The sequence below is a fragment of the Phycomyces blakesleeanus genome (genome assembly GCF_001638985.1).
Source record: "Phycomyces blakesleeanus NRRL 1555(-) unplaced genomic scaffold PHYBLscaffold_16, whole genome shotgun sequence".
NCBI lineage: Eukaryota > Fungi > Mucoromycota > Mucoromycetes > Mucorales > Phycomycetaceae > Phycomyces > Phycomyces blakesleeanus.
The window spans coordinates 811111-834005 of record NW_017265149.1 but is presented as its reverse complement, the minus strand read 5'-3'; the positions used below and the strand labels follow the sequence as shown (position 1 = coordinate 834005).

General features: G+C 37.6%; 6 protein-coding genes across 6 annotated transcripts; 4 read left to right on the top strand and 2 right to left on the bottom strand.

The window, feature by feature from the left end:
- The first annotated feature begins 518 nt into the window (after positions 1–518).
- leuA (alpha-isopropylmalate synthase) lies at positions 519–2742 on the top strand. The gene is made up of 4 exons (XM_018429079.1): positions 519–593; positions 654–839; positions 937–1320; positions 1530–2742. The coding sequence occupies exons 1-4, from the start codon at positions 534–536 to the stop codon at positions 2565–2567; spliced, it is 1668 nt and encodes a 555-aa protein (XP_018289368.1). The 5' UTR covers positions 519–533; the 3' UTR covers positions 2568–2742.
- A 201-nt stretch (positions 2743–2943) lies between these two features.
- PHYBLDRAFT_155813 (hypothetical protein) lies at positions 2944–4744 on the bottom strand (the record flags this gene model as incomplete). Its single annotated transcript, XM_018433442.1, has 4 exons — positions 2944–3080; positions 3208–3871; positions 3923–4538; positions 4626–4744. The coding sequence occupies 4 exons, from the start codon at positions 4742–4744 to the stop codon at positions 2944–2946; spliced, it is 1536 nt and encodes a 511-aa protein (XP_018289367.1).
- Positions 4745–6174: 1430 nt separating this feature from the next.
- Positions 6175–7717, top strand: PHYBLDRAFT_99686 (hypothetical protein; the record flags this gene model as incomplete). The annotated part of the gene is made up of 6 exons (XM_018444104.1): positions 6175–6351; positions 6521–6653; positions 6713–6867; positions 7059–7320; positions 7421–7524; positions 7607–7717. Coding segments are annotated over 6 exons (942 nt in total), but the record flags the coding sequence as incomplete, so codon positions are not given.
- Positions 7718–7910: 193 nt separating this feature from the next.
- On the bottom strand, positions 7911–9620 carry PHYBLDRAFT_170692 (hypothetical protein; the record flags this gene model as incomplete). The annotated part of the gene is made up of 8 exons (XM_018436410.1): positions 7911–8182; positions 8289–8409; positions 8479–8628; positions 8711–8737; positions 8845–8871; positions 8955–9101; positions 9206–9217; positions 9534–9620. 8 exons carry the CDS (start codon positions 9618–9620, stop codon positions 7911–7913), a joined length of 843 nt encoding a protein of 280 aa, XP_018289365.1.
- Positions 9621–18753: 9133 nt separating this feature from the next.
- On the top strand, positions 18754–19807 carry PHYBLDRAFT_66416 (hypothetical protein; the record flags this gene model as incomplete). Its single annotated transcript, XM_018441639.1, has 4 exons — positions 18754–18865; positions 18980–19054; positions 19337–19514; positions 19741–19807. The coding sequence occupies 4 exons, from the start codon at positions 18754–18756 to the stop codon at positions 19805–19807; spliced, it is 432 nt and encodes a 143-aa protein (XP_018289364.1).
- Positions 19808–20192: 385 nt separating this feature from the next.
- PHYBLDRAFT_78412 (hypothetical protein) lies at positions 20193–21753 on the top strand. The gene is made up of 5 exons (XM_018443364.1): positions 20193–20351; positions 20418–20486; positions 20561–20604; positions 20691–20824; positions 20960–21753. Exons 1-5 carry the CDS (start codon positions 20249–20251, stop codon positions 21474–21476), a joined length of 867 nt encoding a protein of 288 aa, XP_018289363.1. The 5' UTR covers positions 20193–20248; the 3' UTR covers positions 21477–21753.
- The last annotated feature ends 1142 nt before the right edge of the window (positions 21754–22895 follow it).

Sequence of the window (22895 nt, the reverse complement as noted above, 5' to 3'; positions counted from 1 at the left end):
GAAGTATAGAGGACAAAGAAGAAGAAGAAGGAAAGAAATGGGTTTGACTCCTGAAGAGCCAAAAGATGGTCTTTTTAAAAAATATACCAAGAAATAGGGGTCATCATCGTAAATTGTATATTGATGTATCTATATTTTTTATATACAATTTTTTCAAAGATTTTTTTTTTCTTTTCTTTTCTTCTCTGGCTCGCTTTCTTTTTCTTCAAGGGGAAGGAACGAATGTGAGGGGAGAGGAGCTTTGTTGGGGAGTCCCTATTAAGGCAGGGCCAATTCTTGTCTCTTGTGTTTTTCTTTGACTTTTTGTAATTTTAAAATTATTTTTTATTTTATTTTTTATATAATTATTATTTTCCCTTTTTCGTTTGGGTGACTTGGAATTCTGCCCAATGCTTTTCATGACTACAATTGTAGCAGGAGAGATGGTTCTCTGTGATTGGCTGTGGCGGACAATGCCAAAACTCGTTCTATAAAGCACGCCTCTTCTGCCTTACTGACGTTGTTATTCTTACATTCTTCTTTGATTAATAATAATGCCTGCCACTACTGACAAACTGATCATATTCGATACCACCCTCCGTGATGGAGAGCAGGTAATCAATCTTATATATTATAAACCAGCACTATATTTACATCTCTATAAACCATATTAGTCTCCAGGTGTCACTCTCAACACCGAGGAAAAGATTGACATTGCAAAGCAGCTGTCTCGTCTTGGTGTCGATGTTCTCGAGGCCGGTTTCCCCGTTGCATCGATTGGCGACTTTGAAGCAGTCCAGCGTATTGCCCGCGAAGTTGGTCCTTTGATGGTCGGACGTGAAGCCATTGGTGTGCCCATGGTAAATAATACTAATCATATCATATCAAATCAAATCATATCATATCATTATCAGCATTTTTGTTAAATTTCGATATTAATCTTTATTCTATTTTCAGACAATTTGCGGATTGGCTCGTTCGACTCCAAACGATATTAAGAGATGTGCAGAAGCTATTAAGGATGCACCCAGAAAGAGAATTCACATTTTCTTGGCTACCTCAGATCTCCACCTTAAATATAAGCTCAAGATCGACCGTGATGAATGCGTTAAGCGTGCAGTTGCAGCTGTCACTCTTGGACGCAGTCTGGTAGACGAGATTGAGTTCTCACCTGAGGATGCTGGCAGATCTGACCCCGATTTCCTTTGCAAGGTTTTGGGTAAGGTCATTGAGGCTGGTGCCACTACTCTCAATATCCCTGATACTGTTGGCTACAACACTCCCGAAGAGTATGGATCCTTGATTAAGTATCTGATCGCCAACACACCCGGTGCTGAAAAGGTATTTAACTTCAAAACAAATTACATAAGAAAGTTAAAGTTTTCTATACAAACACACAATTATTAATACTAGTATTATTATTATTATTATTATTATTATTTTTATTATTATTTTACTTAAAAATCCTTATTATAATTCTTACATTTTCTAACATCATAATTCACATGCAATCTCTTAAATTTTTTTTGTGTGTGTGTAATTTTTTATAGGCTATCTTCTCCACTCATTGCCATAACGATCTTGGTCTCGCCACTGCCAACACTTTGGCTGGTATCCAAAACGGTGCCCGTCAAGTCGAGGTCACAATCAACGGCATTGGTGAACGCGCTGGAAACACTGCTATGGAGGAGGTCGTCATGGCCATCCATACCCACCCTTCCTACTACCCTGTTCACCACACCATCACCACACAGCTCATCTTCCGTACTTCGCAGATGGTCTCCAACCTATCCGGCATGATGATCCAGCCTAACAAGGCAATCGTTGGCCGCAATGCATTCTTGCACGAGAGCGGTATTCACCAGGACGGCGTACTCAAGAACCGTCAGACCTACGAGATCATCACACCCGAGACAGTCGGCGTCACTGACATTTCTCTTGTCCTTGGCAAGCACTCTGGCAGAAATGCATTCAGAGAACGTTGCAAGGAGCTCGGTTTCTCCGACATTCCCGAAGATGAGTTCCAAAAGGCATTTGAAGACTTCAAGGCTCTGTGCGACAAGAAGAAGAATGTGAATGACGCAGATATCCTGGCTATCCTTAGCAGTCAGCTGCAGGAGTCTGCTGTGGCCTCCTCGGCTTTCTTTACTCTTGTCGGTCTCCAGGTCGTCTCAGGCACAGAAGGCCCTGCCACTGCCAATGTGCGTCTGTTTGACGTCCAGAAAAAGATTGAGAAGATGGATGCTGCAGTCGGAAAGGCTGGTTCGATCGAGGCTGTCTTTGAGGCAATCCAGCGTATTGTTGGCCGTCGTTTCCGTCTGACCAAGTTTGACATCAGCGCAGTTGGTGAGGGAAGTGATGCTCTTGGCAAGGCTGAAATCCAGGTCATGCCTGATATTGTTCCTGGAAATGCCTCTGAAGAGCGTATCTCCAAGGCCGCCTTCTCTTCTAGCATCGCCGATACTGACATTGTCAGTGCTGCTGCAAAGGCCTACGTTGCTGCCATCAACAAACAGCTCGTGTGGGAGAGTGAAGTTGCAGCAGGAACGGCTCGTAGTCTGCCTGAGGAACGCACTGTAGATGTCTAAAGGACCCGTTACTTTATATGATAATAGAGATTTCGAGATAGCAGAAGCTTTGACATGGCTGTAGCGCAGAGTAGTGTAGTGTACATAAAATATAAAATAAAAAACAATATATAATATAAATATATACATATATTAAAACACATTTAAACAATAACATGCATAGTGATGCACAGCTTATGTGATAAGACTATATTAAGTGAACTTTGGTGAGACGCATGCGTCATAAGATATATAGATATATTGTACTGAATAAGAGCAAAAATAAAAGTAAAAGTAAAAAAAGGAGGGTCCATGTGGCCACGATATGCACTTTATGCGTCTTGGTTGGTTGCTATTTAAACTGTGTCGTGTATGTATATATAAAATAAACACAATTTCAATCCAGGCTCAAATAAGATGTTGCCGCTGTTCTGCCTGCTGTTCTGCCATACACAACACACTCCAACAAGGAGTTACCCGCCAGTCGATTCTTTCCATGCACTCCCGCAGCTACCTCGCCTGCCGCATAGAGACCTGTTTTTTGTTTTTTTATACATGCATTTTGATAAACAGTTCAATTGATAGAAAAAGAAGAGTGGTAAATCAAAAAAAAAAATGTTAAAATATTCTGGTCTAGCACATCACGTTTCTGGTACGTTACCAGTAATCGGCTTTCCTGAAGACTCCAACACTCGAGCTTCACTGTCGATAGTTAGTCCTCCCATGGTGTAATGCACACAAGGAGTCACTAGAGCCACCCAATACAGGATGTCTTTGGATGGCATCAGATCGCATGGAAAAACCGTCTTTTCTGGATCCTGGTGGCTATCATATTGTCCCAACTCCTCTTCCAAAGCTTCTTGCGAAACAGCCAGCAATTTGGCGAGCCCAGCTGTACCAGCAGCCTTTACAAAGAATCCCTTTTGAAGGTAGAAGCCCAAAGTGCCCTCGCCAAAGTTCTCGACTGCCTGTTGAGGCATCACAAGGTACGCTACCGCAGATCTAGAATCAGATGTATATGTAGATGTAGAAGCAGATGTAGCTGTATCTGTAGCTGTAGCTGTAGAAGCAGATGTATGTTTGTCTGCATCGGTGGCCGCAGAAAGGGACTTGGACATCCAGCCTTCAGGTGTTGGGTGATTAGGGTGCTCAAAGAAAGCCTTACTGACCTCATCTCGTCTGCCGAGCTCGTCTACAAAACGATGACCTTCACCATCGAGAAGTATGGCACCATAGGCTCTTAGAGCCTCAGGAGCCAGGAATTTTGTGGGTGCGCTTGGGTTTGAAGGATCGATGAAACCTGTCGGGTGGATTTGCACTTGGTCCTACAGACAAGATCAGTTTACAATCTTTCTATACAAACTCTGATTACAAACCATATCTTTGAGCTTAGCGCCTGCGGCAAGACCAAGGCGGACACCATCACCATTAGCCCATGGCCCGTTAGTTGTTGCTAGGTTAACCAGCTGGGGTGCATAATGATGCAACAGGCTCTCCTTGCCATCCCCCTGCAACTCGCCCGTCTGACCGCCAAAACCACCACTCGCCAGGATAACTGCCTCCGCGTCTATCTCTTCCTCCTCTCCGTCTGTAATCACGCGTACACCGGTTACTCGACCCGATGCGTTTTTCAGGATCTCCAATACTCGTGTTCCTGTCTTGACTTCAACTCCATCCAGGCGTTTCTTGAGTGTCTCAATAATTGCCCATCCAACGGGTACCGGTCGTCCGTTCTCTCCAGGCTTACAGCGATGGGTTCTTCCGACTCGATGGCCGCCGCATCTTGACACCAACGAAAGATCAAGGCTATCTTTACTCTGTTCAATCAACCACTTCACAGCATCCTGGCTTTCGGTCACCAGCTTATGTACCAGCGTTGGGTCCGAAAGACCACCTCCAGATATTATGCTATCCTCTTCAAACAGCTCAACAGTGTCGTTGTTTAATGGCTCAACAGTATTGATACCAGATGATGCCTTGATCGAATTACCACTGTTGTTTATTTGTTATTTTTTATTTGTTATTTCGTTAGGCTCGTCAGTCAATCAATCTTTATGATTTTACTATGACTAAACTCACCCTATGCGAGCCTCTTTTTCGAGAAGTATGACACGCGCACCATTAGCATGGGCTTCAATAGCAGCCGAAAGCCCAGCTAATCCACCGCCAATGATAATCACAGTATTTGGAGTTGACATTTTATAATAAAGTAAGGCAATAATTACAACAATAACTGTAATAGCAATTCTCATCCAAGTTGTAAAGAGAGAGAGAGAGTAAAAGAGAGAAAAGGAAGAAGAACAAGCTTAAATGAGCTTGCCGGGTCCCAGTTTATTTTATTTTATTTTCTTATATCACAGAGTCGGTCCATAAATTCATTAAGCTTATTCTTTACGTGGGAGGGATTGGCCAGTAATGGCATGATTTTTTGTATTCCTCGAAAATAACACAGAAAAAAATAACGCTTATTCTAATATATCACTTTCTTTAATATGCTTCTTTTTCTCACTCTAAAGGAGTTAATTTAACCTCCTCCTTTCTTTTCTTTATTAAAGCACAAGAAAGAAAGAGAATCTGAAAGGAGGAAGGAGGGGAGGTGAGGCGACACATAAAGAGAAAAAGAGAAAACAAGGCATGAAGAAGATGCATTGCCTTTCAGGGATTTTTTTTTTTGCCTACGTAGGACCCACACTGAAAATGTGTGACTGTTGTCTTGGACACTGAGCGTACGAAAAAAAAATGAAAGAGGGGGGATTGACGATGGGAGGTCCTCTTTGAGTCTTTTTTTGGAATGGAACGTCGGATTAAAACGGAAGTGATTGAACATGGCCACGGTGACTCGAATGGTAATCCATAATCCATAGTGTAGAATTAGAAGTTAATCAGTAATGTTGTTACAGAGCGCAATGCAGCTCAACTCGCCAATTCCTTCTTGAGCTCTGTGAGCGAACAATTGGCTCATGAGTCGAAAGGAAATGAATATTATCAAGATCGCAAGGGTAAGTATAGTGATGATCGTAGTTCTACCAGACGCGTAGTGTTGATATTAGGTAATATAGCTCATTACGGTGGAAATGATGCCCTCTACCAGCGCACCAGTAGCCGAGGTGACGATGGTTATCACCGCAGTAGCCGTGACCATGGCGGTAATAGAGACAGATATCGTGAACATGAACGAGAAAACAGACATCGCCGTAGTGGAGGTTCACGAGAGCGAAGAGAGCGATCGCGCGACCGTTACCGAGGACGCACCCGAGATGACCGTCGCACCACCCGCCGTCGCACTCCAAGCCCACGCGTCAGTCGTCACAGCAGTCGCCACAGCCATAGCCAACCCACAAGTAGTAGTAACGACAGACCAGGGCGCGGTTCTGAAAGTACATCGTCAGTTGTACCGCTCCACATGCGCCCTCGTAAACTTAACAACTGGGATATGGCTCCCCAGGGTATGGAGGGTATGACAGCTGAGCAGGTTAAGCAAACCGGTCTGTTCCCTCTGCCTGGACAGATGCTCGGTACTAGAGCCCCCGAAGCCTTTGCCGCACCAGGATCATATGGAATGATGGCAACTGCACCCGATGGATCGCGAGTTAGACTGACCCAGGGTGCGGCTGGCCCCGTAGCGCTCAATGCCACTGTTGCAAGACAAGCACGCCGCGTGTATGTGGGCCAGATTCCACTTGGAATTGATGAACAGTCAATGTCTGACTTCTTTAATCAAACTATGCAAACAATGGGACTTGCCACAGCACCATCTGTACTTTCTGTTCACATCAACCGAGAGCGCAACTATGCGTTTGTTGAAGTAAGTTATTTTTTTTCTTTTGATAGGAAACAAGAAATAAAATAAATTGTGAGAGGGAGGTTTTTTTTTCTTCTTTGTTAGGATAATCTTGTGGAAATGAAATTATTGAAATTTCCATTTATGTTGACATTTACGCTTATCTTTCATTTCATTTCATTTTCCTTTATAGTTCTATGATCCAGATCAAGCCACTTCTGCAATGGCATTTGATGGTATTGTCTTCCAGGGCCAGGCTCTTCGTGTTCGCCGGCCAAAGGATTATCAGCCTGCGGGAGAACCAGCAGATATGATGCACATGCCAGGTAAAATACAACGACTATCATTTTATTGGGATCTAAGGAAATGTTGACACTGATATTAGTATTAGTTTCTACTGTTGTACCCGACACACCAAATAAGATTTTCATTGGCGGTCTGCCAATGTATCTCAACGAAGATCAAATTATGGAATTACTGCAGTCCTTTGGTGAACTGCGTGCCTTCCACCTTGTCAAAGAACCATCAGGCGCATCAAAGGTAAATATTTATAAATATTCTTATATATGTGTGTGTATTTCCATAGATGAGAAAACAATGGAAATGCTTATATATGAGAGAGATCGATAAACCAAAAAAAAAAAAAGTCGAGGAAAATTAAGATTAGTGTAAAATATGATCGTAATGGTAGCTGATACTATAAAACTCAACTTTTTTTTTTCTTTTTGTAGGGATTTGCATTCTGCGAATATGCTGATCCAAGTGTAACAGATCTTGCATGCCAGGGTTTGAATAATATGGAACTCGGTGAACGTAGACTTGTGGTGCAGCGCGCCAGTCAGGGTGCTAAACATGGTGGTGAAGTTGGTGGTGCTTTCCCAGCACTTGATATTCTTAGTGTTGGTACTGTTAAAGATGAAGATGCAACGCGCGTATTGCAGCTTATGAACATGGTTACACCCGAAGAACTTGAAAATGATGAAGAATACAGAGGTAATAAAAGAGAGAGAGAGAGAACGAAATATATGGGAGGAAATTATGGTGGATAGATGTTTCTTTTTTTTCCCTGGTATTAATGAATTTAAAATATTAGATATCTGGGAAGATATTGAGGAAGAGTGCGCCAAGTTTGGGGAAATTGTTGATATGAAGATTCCTCGTCCACATGCAAACCAAATTGTACCAGGTCTTGGCAAGGTAAAATAATATAGCTTTTGTGTGTGTGTGTGTGTGCTCTTGGGCATTAAAGTAGTGTGAGCTCACCCATTTCGTGTTCAAGATCTTTGTTCGTTTTAGTACAAACCAACAAACAATGGCCGCAGTACGGTCCCTAGCTGGCCGTAGATTTGCTGACAGAATCGTACTTGCTTCTTTTATTGATGAGGATAATTACTTGGCCGATAATTTCTAGGGCCCAATTAAAAAAAAATGCATCGCACGCTTCTTTAGTATGGATTTCGTTCCTCTTCTTTTTTTTTCTTCTTTTTTTTTGATAGATACGTTTGAATGAAAAAAAAATATGGATTTAGTATTATTTAAATCTAGTTAAAGGTAGGTCCGAGAGAAAAGGGCCCCCAAAAGGACTACTTGATACATAAATCTATTTCTTGTCCTTTCAACCAATCATCCTTCAGAGATGCTAAGAAACGATCCTTCTCGACGTAACGTTCCATTACCCAGCCTGACAATGCATCTTCTTCCTCTGGAAGTTCGTCAATCATGAATCGTTTGACGTGGACATGGAAATCGTACTCGGGTGATAAACGGCGTGTGTGTAGTCGGACCATTGATGGAGCCTCAAGGAACCCAGAAGAGGGGTTGTTCTTGATATTGTGGCGATAAGCAATTGTAAAATCTAGGTCAATGTGAAAGCATAAGATACTGTTATTATGTTTGTGTGTGGGTATGGGTATGGGTGTTGGTGAGGGTGTCTGTGTGTCTGTGTGTGTGTCTTGGTTTACCATAAACACACTTGACATGAGAATTCCTAAACTCTTGTACACAGGTTACAAAGCCTTTGGTGCGAGGTGTGAGGACATGTTGCAAAATTGGCAACCCACGTTCTTTCGAGAATGCTTGACACTAGAAAAAGAGAATACGGTTTACTGTCAATACAAATATTTTCTTTTATATATGTATATGCGTATGTACCTCGATCATCTTTTCGGTTGTGAAACGAGATCCTTCAAGATAACTTATAATCCAGACAGGCGTTTTCATACGTTTGATTTTGGAAAATGATTTTTTGATCTTTTTTTGATCTTTTGTCCAGTTGCGTCGGACAAATACGAATCCTGCAAGCTTGTTGGAAATGCCAATAATTCATATACACATCAGCTATTTACCTATTTATCTATCTATCTATTCCTGTACTTTTACTTACCCACATACCCCACCCAAAAAACGGTAACTATATGATTTATTAAAAAGACATGCTGTCAGCAACAATTCAAAGTATTTAAATACTCTATTGAGAGAACTAGAACAGAAATAAAGAAGGGGAAATAACTTGCTTACCCATTTAATCGAGTCTTTGACAAAGTACTACAATATATTCCATCAATTTTTTTTAACTTTTGAATGTCCACACAAAATATGCTTTAATTAAATTAAGAATAACAAGATACCTTGCAATTATGGAGCATATTGCGTCGACTTGCCACTGAATGAATCATGTAATAATCAATCCATGAACGGTGGTTACTGAATACCAACGCACTTTCTTCTCTAGGAATATGATCTCCAGAGAATGTGATGTGTGCCTTTTTCCTTTTCTAATGACAATATCGTAGGACAATTGAAATCTTAATAATCTTGTTCCTGAAAGTATATATATATATATGTGTGTGGAACACCTCTTTATTATAATATCAATTACCTCAAACACATACTGTAGAATTGAAAGTTGCCCGCAAAATATAAATATAGATAGATATACAGTCCATAAAACGCGAAAAACGTCAGCAAAAGAAGTGTTCCCTATATGTATGTGCATATAAAACACCAAGCAAGCAAAAAGGCAAATAAAATAATAAACCACCGGACTCGCCTGCATTGTTTTCCAGACCAATCCAACCAGGTGAGAATTCACTGCAACAACTATGTGTTCTGAAAAGGGAGTGCATATAAAGGAAGACACCTGTGCAATCTGAAGTGTGCCTGCCACTCTGTCTCATTGCAATCAGCATAAATGAAGAAGATCATACTCGATCTTTTATTTTGACAAACCCAAATAAAGCGACACCATAGAATGCTGCAGAAATGGCATCATGTACTTTATAGATGCATTCCATTTTACAAACAACAAAAAAGAGAAACAACTTCTAATGTTCATTACTAATGTCATTTTTTTTATTCCATTGTGTGGAATCCAAAAACTCTACTCAATATGTGTGTTTAAACCCCGACAGAAGAGGTGTGGTGGCTGGTGCCCGTATCAACCAAAGATTTCACTAAAGAGAGAGAAAGGATATATGTATGCATATATGTATAGGTATGTCTGCTACTAAGTTTTTAAGCGAGAAATAGATGCAAGGTTGGTGTGAGTGTGTTTGTATACTAGAAACTACACTTCTTGTATTAGATTATTTTTTATTATGATTGGTTAAACAGAAAATGAATATCGAATGAGAGATTAAGAGAAGGATTGGGGGACTGGGGGATTGGGGAGAAGGTGGGAGGGGTGTAAGGTGAGTGGACCTACTTTATTATTATGTAATGATGTAAATCGTAGATTTATATCTTATAAAAAGAGGTTTCTTTTAGCGACCTGGATAATTGGCTTTTTTTGATCGACTAGTTTCTGTAGAGCCTCCCGCTTAAAGTCCACCAGTCTGATATTAGTCTCCAGGATTGGTAATATTGACTTGAGTGGCGATTCAAAGTAATCAAGGTTCTCGATCTGTTCAATGTACTCTTCTGGATCGTCTGTGTTAGGTACTACCACCTCAAGCTCAGTCATCTTGTCTTCAACTATAAAAGCGCATAGTTCATTAATTATAGTGATATACATATTGCATTACCTCGCATAGCCATATAATGTATAAATCTATCTCCCTCATCAAGATTAAACTGCACGATAAACTAACACACACACACACATATATATATATATATATATATATATCTTACCGCAATTGGCTATGTGCTTTAGTGTAGTCGATGCTGCAATACTAAGATTCTGTATCTGTTCCCTTTTGTTTTGTGCTGACATGCACACTTGTTGCGTATGTTCCAAGAATGTATCAATACGAGAAACCGATGAGGGCATTTCTTGACAGGGATTAAAAAAGTCCATTGATTTGGTGGTTTGATCCTGCCTTCTGGAAAGCTATCATGACAAGTCGTCATGTCAAAAGATAACAGGGAGGTTATTAAGAAATACACATATATATACATATATATGTGTGTGTATTTGTATGTGTATTTGTATGTGTATGTACACACACACACACACATACGCGCGCACAAGGGGATCTTATATATTAAGGGCATTCTATCTTCATTCATATGCCATCAAGAGAAGAGGAGAAAATTGCATGGCATGGAAAACACAAGAATATAATTTACCTTTTCCATAGCTTCTCTGACCATAGACATTTGCATCTCCCATATCTCTTTGGGCTCATGTTCCTTAGTTAACATAATGTCTTTCTGAGGAGAACATTCCTTTGATTCAATACCCTTGTCCAAATCATCCTGAAGACAAGTCTCCTTGGGGGATCTATGTGTAGTCACTGGGGTTTGTTTGGTCTCCTTTGAAAACTCGGATGTCAATGACAGCTGATACTCCTCCTTCAGCGAGCCCTTGATCAACGTATTTTTATCTTTCTCTGTGGGGAGTGTAGAAGATGGCTCGGCTGTCGATAGATCGCCTTTCAAGGGCTTCGATTCTACTGGGCAAATATCCTTCGAAGACGTAGCTGTCGTCTGACATTTCTCCTTTGAGGGTGATTCTGTTTTTGCAACATGTTTCTGGTGTGTCATTAACTCGTGTGTCTGTACTAATTTGCTACTCGTAGTCGGCGTTTGGGTAGATGATGTGTTTTCTACCAAATCTGAAGCTTCATTTTGACGTCCAGTGTGTGTACATCCGACAAGAGCCTTCTTAGCTGCGTTTTTGTTTACTGCCGTTTCTGAAGGATAAAAGGCAGAATCTGTCTGACCAGTTTTTTTCTGGATGAGCGATACAGATGTGGTGCTTTCTTTCTCTGCGCTGATTCCCAATAAATTGGCTTCTTTTTGATTATTCAGCTTATTTACGGCTGGAACACAAGGTATAGACACCTTCGATATTGGTTGATTGGTTTCAGTAATTGTGGTACTGAGCAGTGGTGTTTTTTCTGGCTGTAAGACGTAATAGTTATATATGTATACATTAATTTGATTGAGCTAATATACAAACGATAAGTATGTTACTTTGCAAGTACTTTCCTTTTGATATGTAGTGTTTGGCGTAATGCCTATATTGATTTGTGCAAATGTTAAATTAGGTTTGTTAGAAATGATAGTTCAAAACTTTACCTGCAGAGTGCAAGAATTTCTTATCAGTTTCAGTAAGTGACAGTGCAGATGTATTAAATGTTAGCGCTGTGCTTTTTGACTTTGTGGAGGTTGACGGCGTTGCAGTACTCGACACATTTGTAGGTGGTTTATTTTGAGTTTTGCTTCCAAAGCTGAATTTTGGCTCAAAGAGTGTACTTGCTTGTTTGTCCCCAGTACTCAAGGTATTGATAGGTGGCTGTGGTGGTGGTGTGGATTTGGCTAGATTTGAAAAATTAAATAGTGGCCCAGAATACATTTTTGCTGACTGGTTGTCAGTGCTTGATACATTTGCAGATGACATGAGGTTTTCTGGAGCTTCAAATTTAAATACTGGCCCATAAGACATTTTTGCTGGTTGGCTGTCAGTGCTTGATACATTTGCAGTTGGTGTAAAGTTTTCTGGAACTGCAAATTTAAACGATGGCCCTGAAGACATTATTGGTGACTGGTTGTCAGTAGTCCATAAATTTGCAGGTGCCGTAGGTTTTAATGGAGCTGTGAATTTGAATCCTGATCCAAAAGAAATTTTCGCTGGCTGTTTGTCATTTTTTGTCACATTGCCAAATGGTGATGTAGGCTGGACTTTTCTTCCAAATAAAAATTCTACATTGGAAGAAATGTCTATTGATTTTCGAGCAGTTCTCGATTCACCAACACTTGATTTATCCGTCATTTGAAATGCAAAGGCTGCGTCCTTGGTCATCGGTTTCATTGGACTATTAGATGGACCAAAATTATTATTGATGGGTGTTGTAGGTTTTAGCACACTTGGAGAGCCAAAAAATGAGACAGGAGTTTTTGCCAATGGAAGATTCTTCGTTTCAAGGTTAGATTTGTGTGCTGATGCTGCATCTTTTCCGGCGTTATTGGCAGGAGTATTTAAAAATTCCATGCGTCTTGCCCACATTGTTTTCTCATCGCATGTTTTGTCATAAGTAATACAACTGAATGAACCTACTAAATCTTTCCCAAAGTCGATTTGTGGGAGAGCAGACTCGTATTGTTGTTTATCTTTCTGAAATTCACTGATATCATCAAGGTTATCTGGTAAAAGGATTAATTTGAAAGTGTGTGGTTAGGGTTTGGATAGGAGGTTATATGATATGTATTGTGGTGATTTACGTTTTGCTTCTATTGTTTTATCTGTTGTATCTTTTGTATTAGACAATGTTTCTTTGGTCTTACCGTCCAAAATATCTTTTTTCAAAGGACTGGTGGATATAGCCGTTGTTTTCAGTGAACAGTAGCATATGGCTGGAACTGATTTGAAATGTGGAGTTACGGTTACACCAGTTTTACCAGAGTATGGAGTAGTTTGTGGAACCGCAGTCGGTCTGGGGATTAATAAAGACTCTTTAATTTCGGTTTCTTTTTTCTCGTCCGTTGCGGTGTCTGCTTTGATTGCTATTTCTACAGGGCGTTTGATAGACACTGTATTAGTAAGCATGACAGGCCATCATGCCGGTGCACCAACAATATATCATATACCTTTGTTTGGTGTTGAGCTTTTGGCGGATAAAGACATCTGTTCTTTAACGACGTTTGCTGAAGGGTTCTTTTCATCTTCAGGTTTATTGGCTGCGATAGAATTTGTTGGGTTTTCATAATCTCCCCATTCTTGTTCATTTTCTTCATAGTTGACTTGATCTGGTTCACTTGGATGACAACCTAGATACGTGTTAGAGTTTAGTTTCATTATCACCTTTTATATGGAGCGTATAAAAAATCAGCCGCATCGTAACATTACTTTGGAAATCGTCGCTATTGTTGCTAACTATATCCCATGACTTTTCGGTCGAAGAAGACGATATTTTGTTTTTAGAGTTTTGTGTGGGACACAACATATCTCCATCTTTATCTTGACTTCCTATTGCCAGAAGACCATAACTAGTGATTTTCTCTATTTGGCTCGATTTTGACTGCATCTGGTCTTGAACTGTTGTTTTCTTAGAGCTTTGTTCAGAAGGCAATAACTGTGTTTCTTGGATATTGTGCACTGGAGTATTATTTAAAGAAGTGTTTTCTTCTGATTGAATGTGTGTTGACTGTGTGTCGCCTTGAGTTTTTATTTCCTCGGATATTTTCTTGGAAGTCAATAAATGTGTTTCTAGGATACTGAGTACTGGAGTGGTATTTAAAGAGGTATCTTCTTCTGATTGAATGTGTGTAGGTTGTTGATCGCCTTGAGCTGTTATTTCTTCAGATTTCTGTTCGGAAGATGGTAGTTGTGTGTTCTGGATACTGCGCGCTAGATTATTAGATAAAGAGGCGTTTTGTTCTGTTTGACTGTGTGTTGATTTTGTATCGTCTTGAGCTGTTGTTTCCTCCGAGCTTTGCTTAGAAGACAACAAGTGGCTATCTATGTTTCTGACTATCAAGTTATTATTATTAAAAGAGGAAGGAGAAGAAAGAGAAGAAAGAGAAGAAGAAGGCTGAGGATGAGTATTCAGACTGTTATGTGTATAAATATCATGTGACGTACTGAGATCTTCCGAACCTGAATTGAGGATGGCTTTGACTGTTCCAAAAAAGCCGGATATATCATTTTTCATTGCATTTAATATTGCGGAAGACAAAATTCCTGAATCCCCTGAATGCACAGTACTGAACTCCGAACTCTCTGCTTGTATGCTGCTGAGGGCAAAGTTAGCCCTATCAGTAAATGCGACGATTGCCTGGTCAATTTTTTTCATAATTCCTGATTGTATGAAAATTGCTCGTTTGTTTTCTTTCATAGAGAGTTTTAATTTTATTGGCTGTGCTGGTAATAGCAATCGCGATTGTGGCTCTGATTGTGATGGTGCTTGTGGGAACATATCTGATCGAAGTTCTTCTACCAAGAGTACGACATTTTGAATATCTGTCAAAATTTCTTGTAACTTAGCCGCAGGTGATAATTGCTGTTCTTTGCCCTTTGATGCGTCGTTTGGATCATCGGACCCTTCCCCTTTATCTTCCTTTGTTGGGGTCTTGTTGTAGAAATGCCGACCGTCGGCGGGAATCATTGACAGTTTATCAATTCCCGGATAGTTTTGTCTTACTCTCATATTACTGCAGACCTGCTGTTTGCTGACCATTTCTCGGTTAATGACGTAGTAGCCACGCAGTAGTCCAGCATCTGTGAGACCTATCATCATTGGCATGTAACTCCCATTCGGATCTTTGCCCTCTGAGTAGTCGGGCATAAAAGAACAGTCTACTGCCATGCCTCGTAGGAGAGGTTCAAATCCTCTAAATATACAAAAGTTGTGAGGAGAACGGCGAAACTTAGGCTGCGGTACATCAGACCATCCGGACCAATCGTTGTTGTGGTCATTTGCGAGGATACAGAATTTTGTTTCTTCTGCAGTAGTGGAAACAATGATCATCTTTGGAGTGTCTTTTGAAAAGTTGTCGATCACCTGTATGTGGATGGCTACTCTGTCGGATCGGTCCGTATAGAGTGTATGGCCAGTCAAGTTAAAACAACTTGACTTTGTTGATAGGTTGACGATGTACATGGGGAACTCAAACCGATTTTGTGACAAGCTCTCCTGAAAGACAATCAGCAAAGTATCGGTAGTTATCCAAACTAGTTTTTTTGCTGTGTGTATAATAATAAAAAAACAGTGACTCGGCATGTTAATTATCTATCTTTTCTCTGGATATTCGGATATCTTACGCCTTAAATACGTATCCCATCTGTAGATGTGTTTTTTGTTTTTAGCGTTTATGCCACACGCAAAGAGTCCTTCGAGGGTCGCAAACGCAATATTGAGATCATCGTCTTGGAAACAGGCAAACATCACATCTGAATGAAATTCGTAGACAGTACTAGTAGTGTACGACACAACTACGCATGCTTTTTTCTCCAGTACGACGAGAACATTATTATTGCCCTTTGCGTGTATCTCTTTGATTCCAGATTCAAACACTTGTACCAGTGTAGGATCAACTCGGTCTTCCTAAAATAATAATAAGAGTAAGAAGATCTTTCATTTCTTTTTCTTTTTCCTTTTTCCTTCTTTTTTTTTACGTTAGCAATCAAGTCGGATAAACTGTAGGTGTGTAGGCGCCCTCCGGATAGACCGAGTATGATGGTTTTTTCATCTTCAGAAAGTGCCAAGCATCGAACACGGTGTGGATAGGTAATCAGGGCGCGAGTGAAGGTTATTGGGAAGAGGTTGTTTCCGTTGTAGATACAATAGCGAAGACTGTCAAGCGTTCCAATTGAAAAGCCTAAATAATTAATTTGTTGTTATTTGATTATCATTATTATTATTTTAAAAGAAAAATTAAAATAAAAAAAAGAGGGTAGTCAATTCACACACACACACATATATATATATTAATTTATCTTTTCTTTTTTATATTATCCCTTTCTTATTGTTTGTTTTTATCTACCTTTGTTTGTCGAGACTACAAAATACCCCAGTTTTTTAGCAATGACAATCAATGAAGAAACGGCCACTTTTGAAATGTTGTAATCACTGTAAAGAAATGAAAGATCTGTGTTTGTGCATGTTGCAACAAATTCTACAGGCTAATTATTTGTGAGATTGTCTTTATACATTATACTTGTTTAGCTTTTTATTTTATTTTATTTTAAATTTTCTTACACATTTCTCTTTTGAATCACCCATTTTGAATCACAAAAAGAGGATTTATATATATATATATATATATATATGTATATGAAAAAAGAAAAAGAAGAAGAGAGTCACTCTGTAGTTCTGGTTAGGGTTTGGTATAGTGTGTATTTGTGCAAGTGTCTTTATCTGTATCTTTCTGTCTCTCTCTGTGTGCGTGTGGGTGTATATTCATGGCTATATCTGTAGGCGTATAGTCCGTATACCTCATCTGTTTCACTTTTGTTTAATATATTTATATTGAAGGTAAGAAAGGAATGAATGAAAAATAAAAATAAAAAGTAACTAAAATTGATTTGATTGATTCGGTATCTATAGCAACGTATTTTACATGATTACTATTATTTCAAAGTAGATAAAAGAGGAATTTCATGTGTTGATTATTATGATTTTATTTTTATTAATATATATATACAAGCATATTTTGATGATGAAAATGAAAAGAAAAGAAAAGAAAAAGCGTTACTCTTTTCAAGTGTCAAGTATTTATCCTTTGTGTCTAATGTAATGTAGAGACCATTTGAAACTTTTAAAAGTCTAAACATTTCCTGAGGCCAGTCTTTTTTTTTTCTCACTGTTTCTTTTTTTATATTAGCTTCGGAGGTTTAATACATTATTACTCCTAATGTCGTATTTTTAATAATCTTGGTTTTTGGTATTTCGGTGGTAATAATGCAAATTAAAGAAAATCCCAAAACTAAACAACCCAAATTCCTACAAACTTTAAATTTAAACACAGATAGTGCTTAATATTGTCGGTTATTTAAAATGAACAAATAAATAGTGAATTTGTTGCTAGGTAGTAAAAAGTTGATTTTTTTTTTTTTATTCCATTCTACACTATTGATATATATATATATCTATATATTTATGTGTGTATGTAATTGAAGCCTAAAATAACAATATAAGTATCAAGTACAAACGTATCTTTTGCGATTATAAATTCTTCTTCTTTGGATTGTTAGAAAAATACATTTTGTTCAATACTTCTTGGTGATCTTATGTGGCGTATGAAATGTGTGTGTGTATATAGTTTATGTACCGCTTTTATTTTATTTTTTTATTGTAGTCTATTTCTCCCTCTACTTTGACCTTCCTCCTTCTCTCGTATATATTATACAAAAAAAAATTGGGGCCCTTAATATATACACATACTATGATATGTTACTATTATTGTAGCTGCAACTTTATCCCGCAAGAACTAGTCTAAAAAGAAAGAAATGTATTTGTTTATTAAAGGAAGAAGAATAATAAAAGTAATATAAAAAAAAAGGGTCCTCTCATAATGAGATCAGAACAAGAAAAGAAAAATGTGTTGATAATGTTTCTAGTACATAAAAGAAATGACATATTCAAATATGATACTGGTCTGGGCCTTTGGTTCTATAATAAAACCAGATATTCCTGTTTTATTTATTTTTTTGTTTCAATAATCAGAATAGTGTATATGTAATATTCTGGGTAGAATACAAATACAAGTCAATGTGGGTTATTAGACTGTAAGAATATGTTGCGCTATCTCTATTGTGTATATATTTACATGATTTTATAATATCCAGGGGAACAAAAGAAATATAAAGGAGAGAAAGAGAGGGTTGGATCTGGGTCATTGTATTATGAATTGGTGATGAGGATGATGATTTATAAATACATTACACAAATTTGTATGTGTATATAATTTAGCTATATTTTTTCTTTTTCTTTTTAAAAGATAATTTGGTTTTCTACCTATTAACTTTTGACTGTTGGCTTGCTAGATTTTTGCTTCTAGAACATATACATGCCAACAATGTATATATCTATTTATGTATGTAAAGGGCCCTTTATATTTTATCTATAAATTGTTACCTATCTTCTTTAAAAATAGAATTTGACATTCTACAATATATTACAGTACATTATCTTACCTTTACCTACCCTTACTCTATACCAGAAAAAAAGTCATTAATAGAACAAGAGATATATATATAAAAGGCCTTTCGACCTTTCTGTCTTACAAGCCACTGTCATTCAAAAGCTTCTACTGGTTCATCATGCAGTTGAACTGGCAAAGAAAACAAGGTTTTTATTTTTTTATTTTATTTTTTGGTTCCCTTTTTTTTTTCTCTCTCTCTCTCTCTCTCTTTTCTTACCTTTTTATTCGCTTGTTCGCTTGTTCGCTTGCAAACCTTTTCTTTCTTTCTTTAAAAATAACTTTTGTATATATATATATATCTATCTTTCAAATATAATCTTGTTCATTTTGATCTACGCGATGTTCTCTAACTTGACAGCCTTTGTGCTTTGTATTCTGGTGATTATTGGTGGTCTGGTGAACCCTAGTGCAGGAGCACCGCATCTAGTAACAAGAGATACAGGCTGCCAAGGTTTATATTATATTATTTTATATTACTCTTCTTAACAAGGTTACTTACATTCATAATATACTATATATCGTATGACTTTTTTTTTTTTTTGGTTTGGTTTGGTTTGGTTTGTAGGCGTCGATGTTTTGTACCCAAGTGCGAGTACCGTCGTGCACCGGAGTGAAGAACAAACGATTTATCTCATCTTGGGTAAGGTTTTTTTTTTTTTTTTAAAGAAAATAATAATTAATTAAATATAAATATAAATAAATTATTATTATATAAATTAGGATTAGTTTGAAAGACATGTATATATTTTAAGGATGGGAGGAGATTGGTGAAAAAGAGCAAGAGGGGGAGGGGAAGGGAAGGAGGGGTGGTTAATTAGGATTGGTATCTATAAACTAAAAATAACCAACAACCACCAATCAAAATAAGTATATATATATATTGAATGACATGTAATGTAATGTGATTATTTTATTTATGTAGGTAGTAGGATAGAGAACGCAAGCCTGAGTGAGGTTTCGATTGTCCGTAAAGAGGATGAAAAGACGTTGAGTATGGTTGTATGGACTAGTGATGAAAAGGACCAGATGAGCAAAATCACTGCAATTCAGCAAGACCTCAATCGACTCAACACAACCTTACCAAATCATTTTTGGTTCCGGTAAGCTTAATATACATATTTTACCTATTTGATTTTTATACTTTACTGAACTTCAAAAATCTATAATTACTGTTGATAACCCGCATTACACTTCTTTCTTTTATATATTTATTCATTTGACTCCTTGGGCTTGAACTTCTTCTTCCTCTTCCTCTTCCTCTTCCTTCTCTTTTTGACTATATGATAATAATAATAATAAATTGACCATCTTGTATATCCTTTGTAGCGCTAATGTTGATCAGGGTGATCAATCCTGTCAATATGAATCCGAGATATTTGAAATCACTGAATAAATAAATAAATTTTAAAAAATAAAAAATAAAACAAGATTATGTGTGTATATATATATATATATATATATATGTGTGTGTGTATTGAGCAATTGACACCATACACTTCTTCTATTCTTCTATTCTTTGTGTATCTGTTCTTGATTTTAGGTATCGTATTTCTTTTCTTTTATTTCTATACCCCTTACTTACCTTTCTTTATTTCCCCCACCTTTCCTAATCCCACCCCCTTTTGACTTGTTCAATCTCCTCCAAGTTTTATTTTTATCTCTCTACTTATTTATTTTTATAATTTTTTTATTCTTTTTTTAGTTAGTTGGTTAAATATTTATTTTATTTATTTTATATAATTTTTTTTTCCTTTCTTTCTCTATTTCTTTCCCTCTCTTTTTCCCCCACCCCTTCTTCTTCTTCTTCTTCTTCTTCTTACCTTTTATACACAATATGAGATTCTCTCTTGCCACACTCTCTGCCGTCCTTCTTGCCAGCTGTGTTACCCTTACCAAGGCAGACGAGTACGCCGATGCAATTAAAGAGTGGTGCAAAGGTACATTATTTTATTTAATATATTCAAACCGATCCAGACATTAAATCAACTATCGATGATCCATAGGTCTGACTGTACCCTCTCCCGATGAGAACGCTGTATTCGTTGCTGGTTCAGAAGCAAAGGTCACAGTCAGTAAGTTATCGTCTAACAAACGATTCAACATACTAAAGATAGATGCCTTTTTATTTGTTTTATTTTATTATTAGACAGAGTACCTGATGCACACACAAAGACCGTCACAGGTCTTGATGTAAGAATACTACGCACTTTTACATATACATACATACAAATATTTTTTTTCTTGAATTAATATTTCATTTTTATTGTATTTGACAGCTTTACTCGGTATCGGCTACTGGACAGGCTCAGTATGTAAAGAACGTCTGGCACGGAAGCTATGAATTGAACCAGCAGGCATCGATCCCTGACACAATCCCCCAGAATGCCTCTGCAGGTCTTTACTACTACCGGTAAAATTCATTGTATTAGCTTAACTATTTTTGACTAATTAAACTTGATCATAAAATAACCAATAATGACTAAAAATAACTTGACTGGAATACTAAAACTGTAATTAAAATTTTTATTATTTTATATATATATAGTGTCTGGGTCACAAATCAGATCAATGGTCAACATGGTCCAGATTGCTTGGAAACAACCCACACATTCAAGGTCACCACTGGTCTGCACACCAATGATGATGGCTCGACTCAATACAGCCAGGCCTTGAACAATGCTGCATACTACCACCCTGAGCACTTTAAGGGCTGCTTTGGTCTGGAAGTCAAGTCTCCCAAGGAGGGTAAGGTCTACACAGAGGGTGAGCATGCAGCCATCATTGCCGAACGTGACTCGTCTTCCCAGACCGGCACTCTCAAGAAAGTTCTCCTCTACAAGGTCAAGGGCGACACTGAAGAAGACGAGCTGGTCGATACTGTCTGGACTGGCGACGAGAGCTTCACCAACATTGTGACCATCAAAGACCAGGTTGTCCTACCCCAGGCCAACCCTGTTGATGAGAGTGCAAGCTACTACTATGGACTTGTCGTCTCATCCAAGAAGTCTGATGAGGACTGTACCTTTGCCTCCAAGAACTTTAAGATCAAGAAGGCTACCTAAACGTATCTAACATAAACCCACTCACTCACTTGCTCATTTACTCACCACATTCCCTTTCTCTTTTATTTTTTTTTAACTTCATTATCATCATCATCATCACTACCACCACCACCACCACCATCATAACTACACTCCCCCTTTTCTCCAAAAAAAAAAAAAAAAAAAAAAAAAGAATCAAACCCAAACCCAAACCCCCTCAAAAAAAATATATATAATTATACAATTATAATTTGTTGTCCTTGATGCTATTCAATCAATATATATATTTTACTATTATTATTGTGTAAAATCTTGATTTGTTTTTTTTTTTGGTATTCATTCTCTTTATAAAGTATTTCAAATCAGTTTTTGCCTTTTGATTGTTATAATTATCATGTTATAAAAGGTACAAAAAACTAAGGAGGAGGATAATGAATAATTTTGAATGAGCACAAAAACCAAGCCAAATCAAGGTAATTAAGATCCGGATTACAACTTGTTTAAAGATAACACGATACATATAGATACATGCATATTTGTATGTAGATGTACCCCGAATCAAATCTAAATCCTAAAGCAAATGTCCAAATATTCCTTATTTAGTTTCTTTATTTCTCTATTGACTCTGTATGAGTGAAACAACAACAACAATAATTAAAAGCTTGCATGTTTCCCAGAACTCTCTTTCATTGTACGTCATTATGTATTATTGAACTGGGAGAACATACATGCATACACCAACACTAATGATATACCTTCTTCTTGGCTTTCAATAATGGTAATAACCAATTTCCCCTTTTCCTTTTACACATTTGAAACATTCCAAGCACTATTTCATATTGTTTATTGTTATTACAAAAATTCTATATCAATAAATACCCACTGAAAACAGATTGAAATTTAGAGTTTTCTTTTAAAAAAGGTATAATTGATCAACATCATCTAAAATAATTATATTGTACTATAGGTAAAAGTACTAGTTTGGCTCTATAGAAAGAAAGAGAAAAGAGATCCTCAAACACGTTTTCTTTCAAAAATATATATGTATATCAAAGACTAGTCCCTTGCAGAGAGAGAGAGAGAGAAAGAGCCGTGCGAGAAACTATACAAATGAAAATTGTGTTTTCTTGTGATGATTATCATTATTGCTAGCTAAGAAGATGGGACATTAATATCATCATCTTAATCCTTTTTCTTCTACTTCTTCTGCTTCTTTTTGCTCCTATTTCCCTTCGCCCCTTCTCTCTATCTTTTGTTTTATTATTCCTTTAAGGATATTATTATAATTTGGCTAGAACATGTAATAAGATTTGTGAGAAATGCATGATTAAGTATATTTTAGGGTGAAATATATATATATATATATATATATATTATACACACAATGAAAATAAAGATAAAGAATACAAGTAGTTGAAATGTCCTTTTGTTTCTGTGAAA

Excerpts from the sequence above, each read along its gene's own strand:
- leuA (XM_018429079.1), top strand. The coding sequence starts at position 534 with ATGCCTGCCACTACTGACAAACTGATCATATTCGATACCACCCTCCGT. Across the intron at positions 594-653 it reads CCCTCCGTGATGGAGAGCAG|TCTCCAGGTGTCACTCTCAA; the intron begins GTAATCAATCTT and ends AAACCATATTAG. Across the intron at positions 1,321-1,529 it reads ACACACCCGGTGCTGAAAAG|GCTATCTTCTCCACTCATTG; the intron begins GTATTTAACTTC and ends AATTTTTTATAG.
- PHYBLDRAFT_78412 (XM_018443364.1), top strand. The coding sequence starts at position 20,249 with ATGAGATTCTCTCTTGCCACACTCTCTGCCGTCCTTCTTGCCAGCTGT. Across the intron at positions 20,605-20,690 it reads AGACCGTCACAGGTCTTGAT|CTTTACTCGGTATCGGCTAC; the intron begins GTAAGAATACTA and ends TGTATTTGACAG. Across the intron at positions 20,825-20,959 it reads GCAGGTCTTTACTACTACCG|TGTCTGGGTCACAAATCAGA; the intron begins GTAAAATTCATT and ends ATATATATATAG.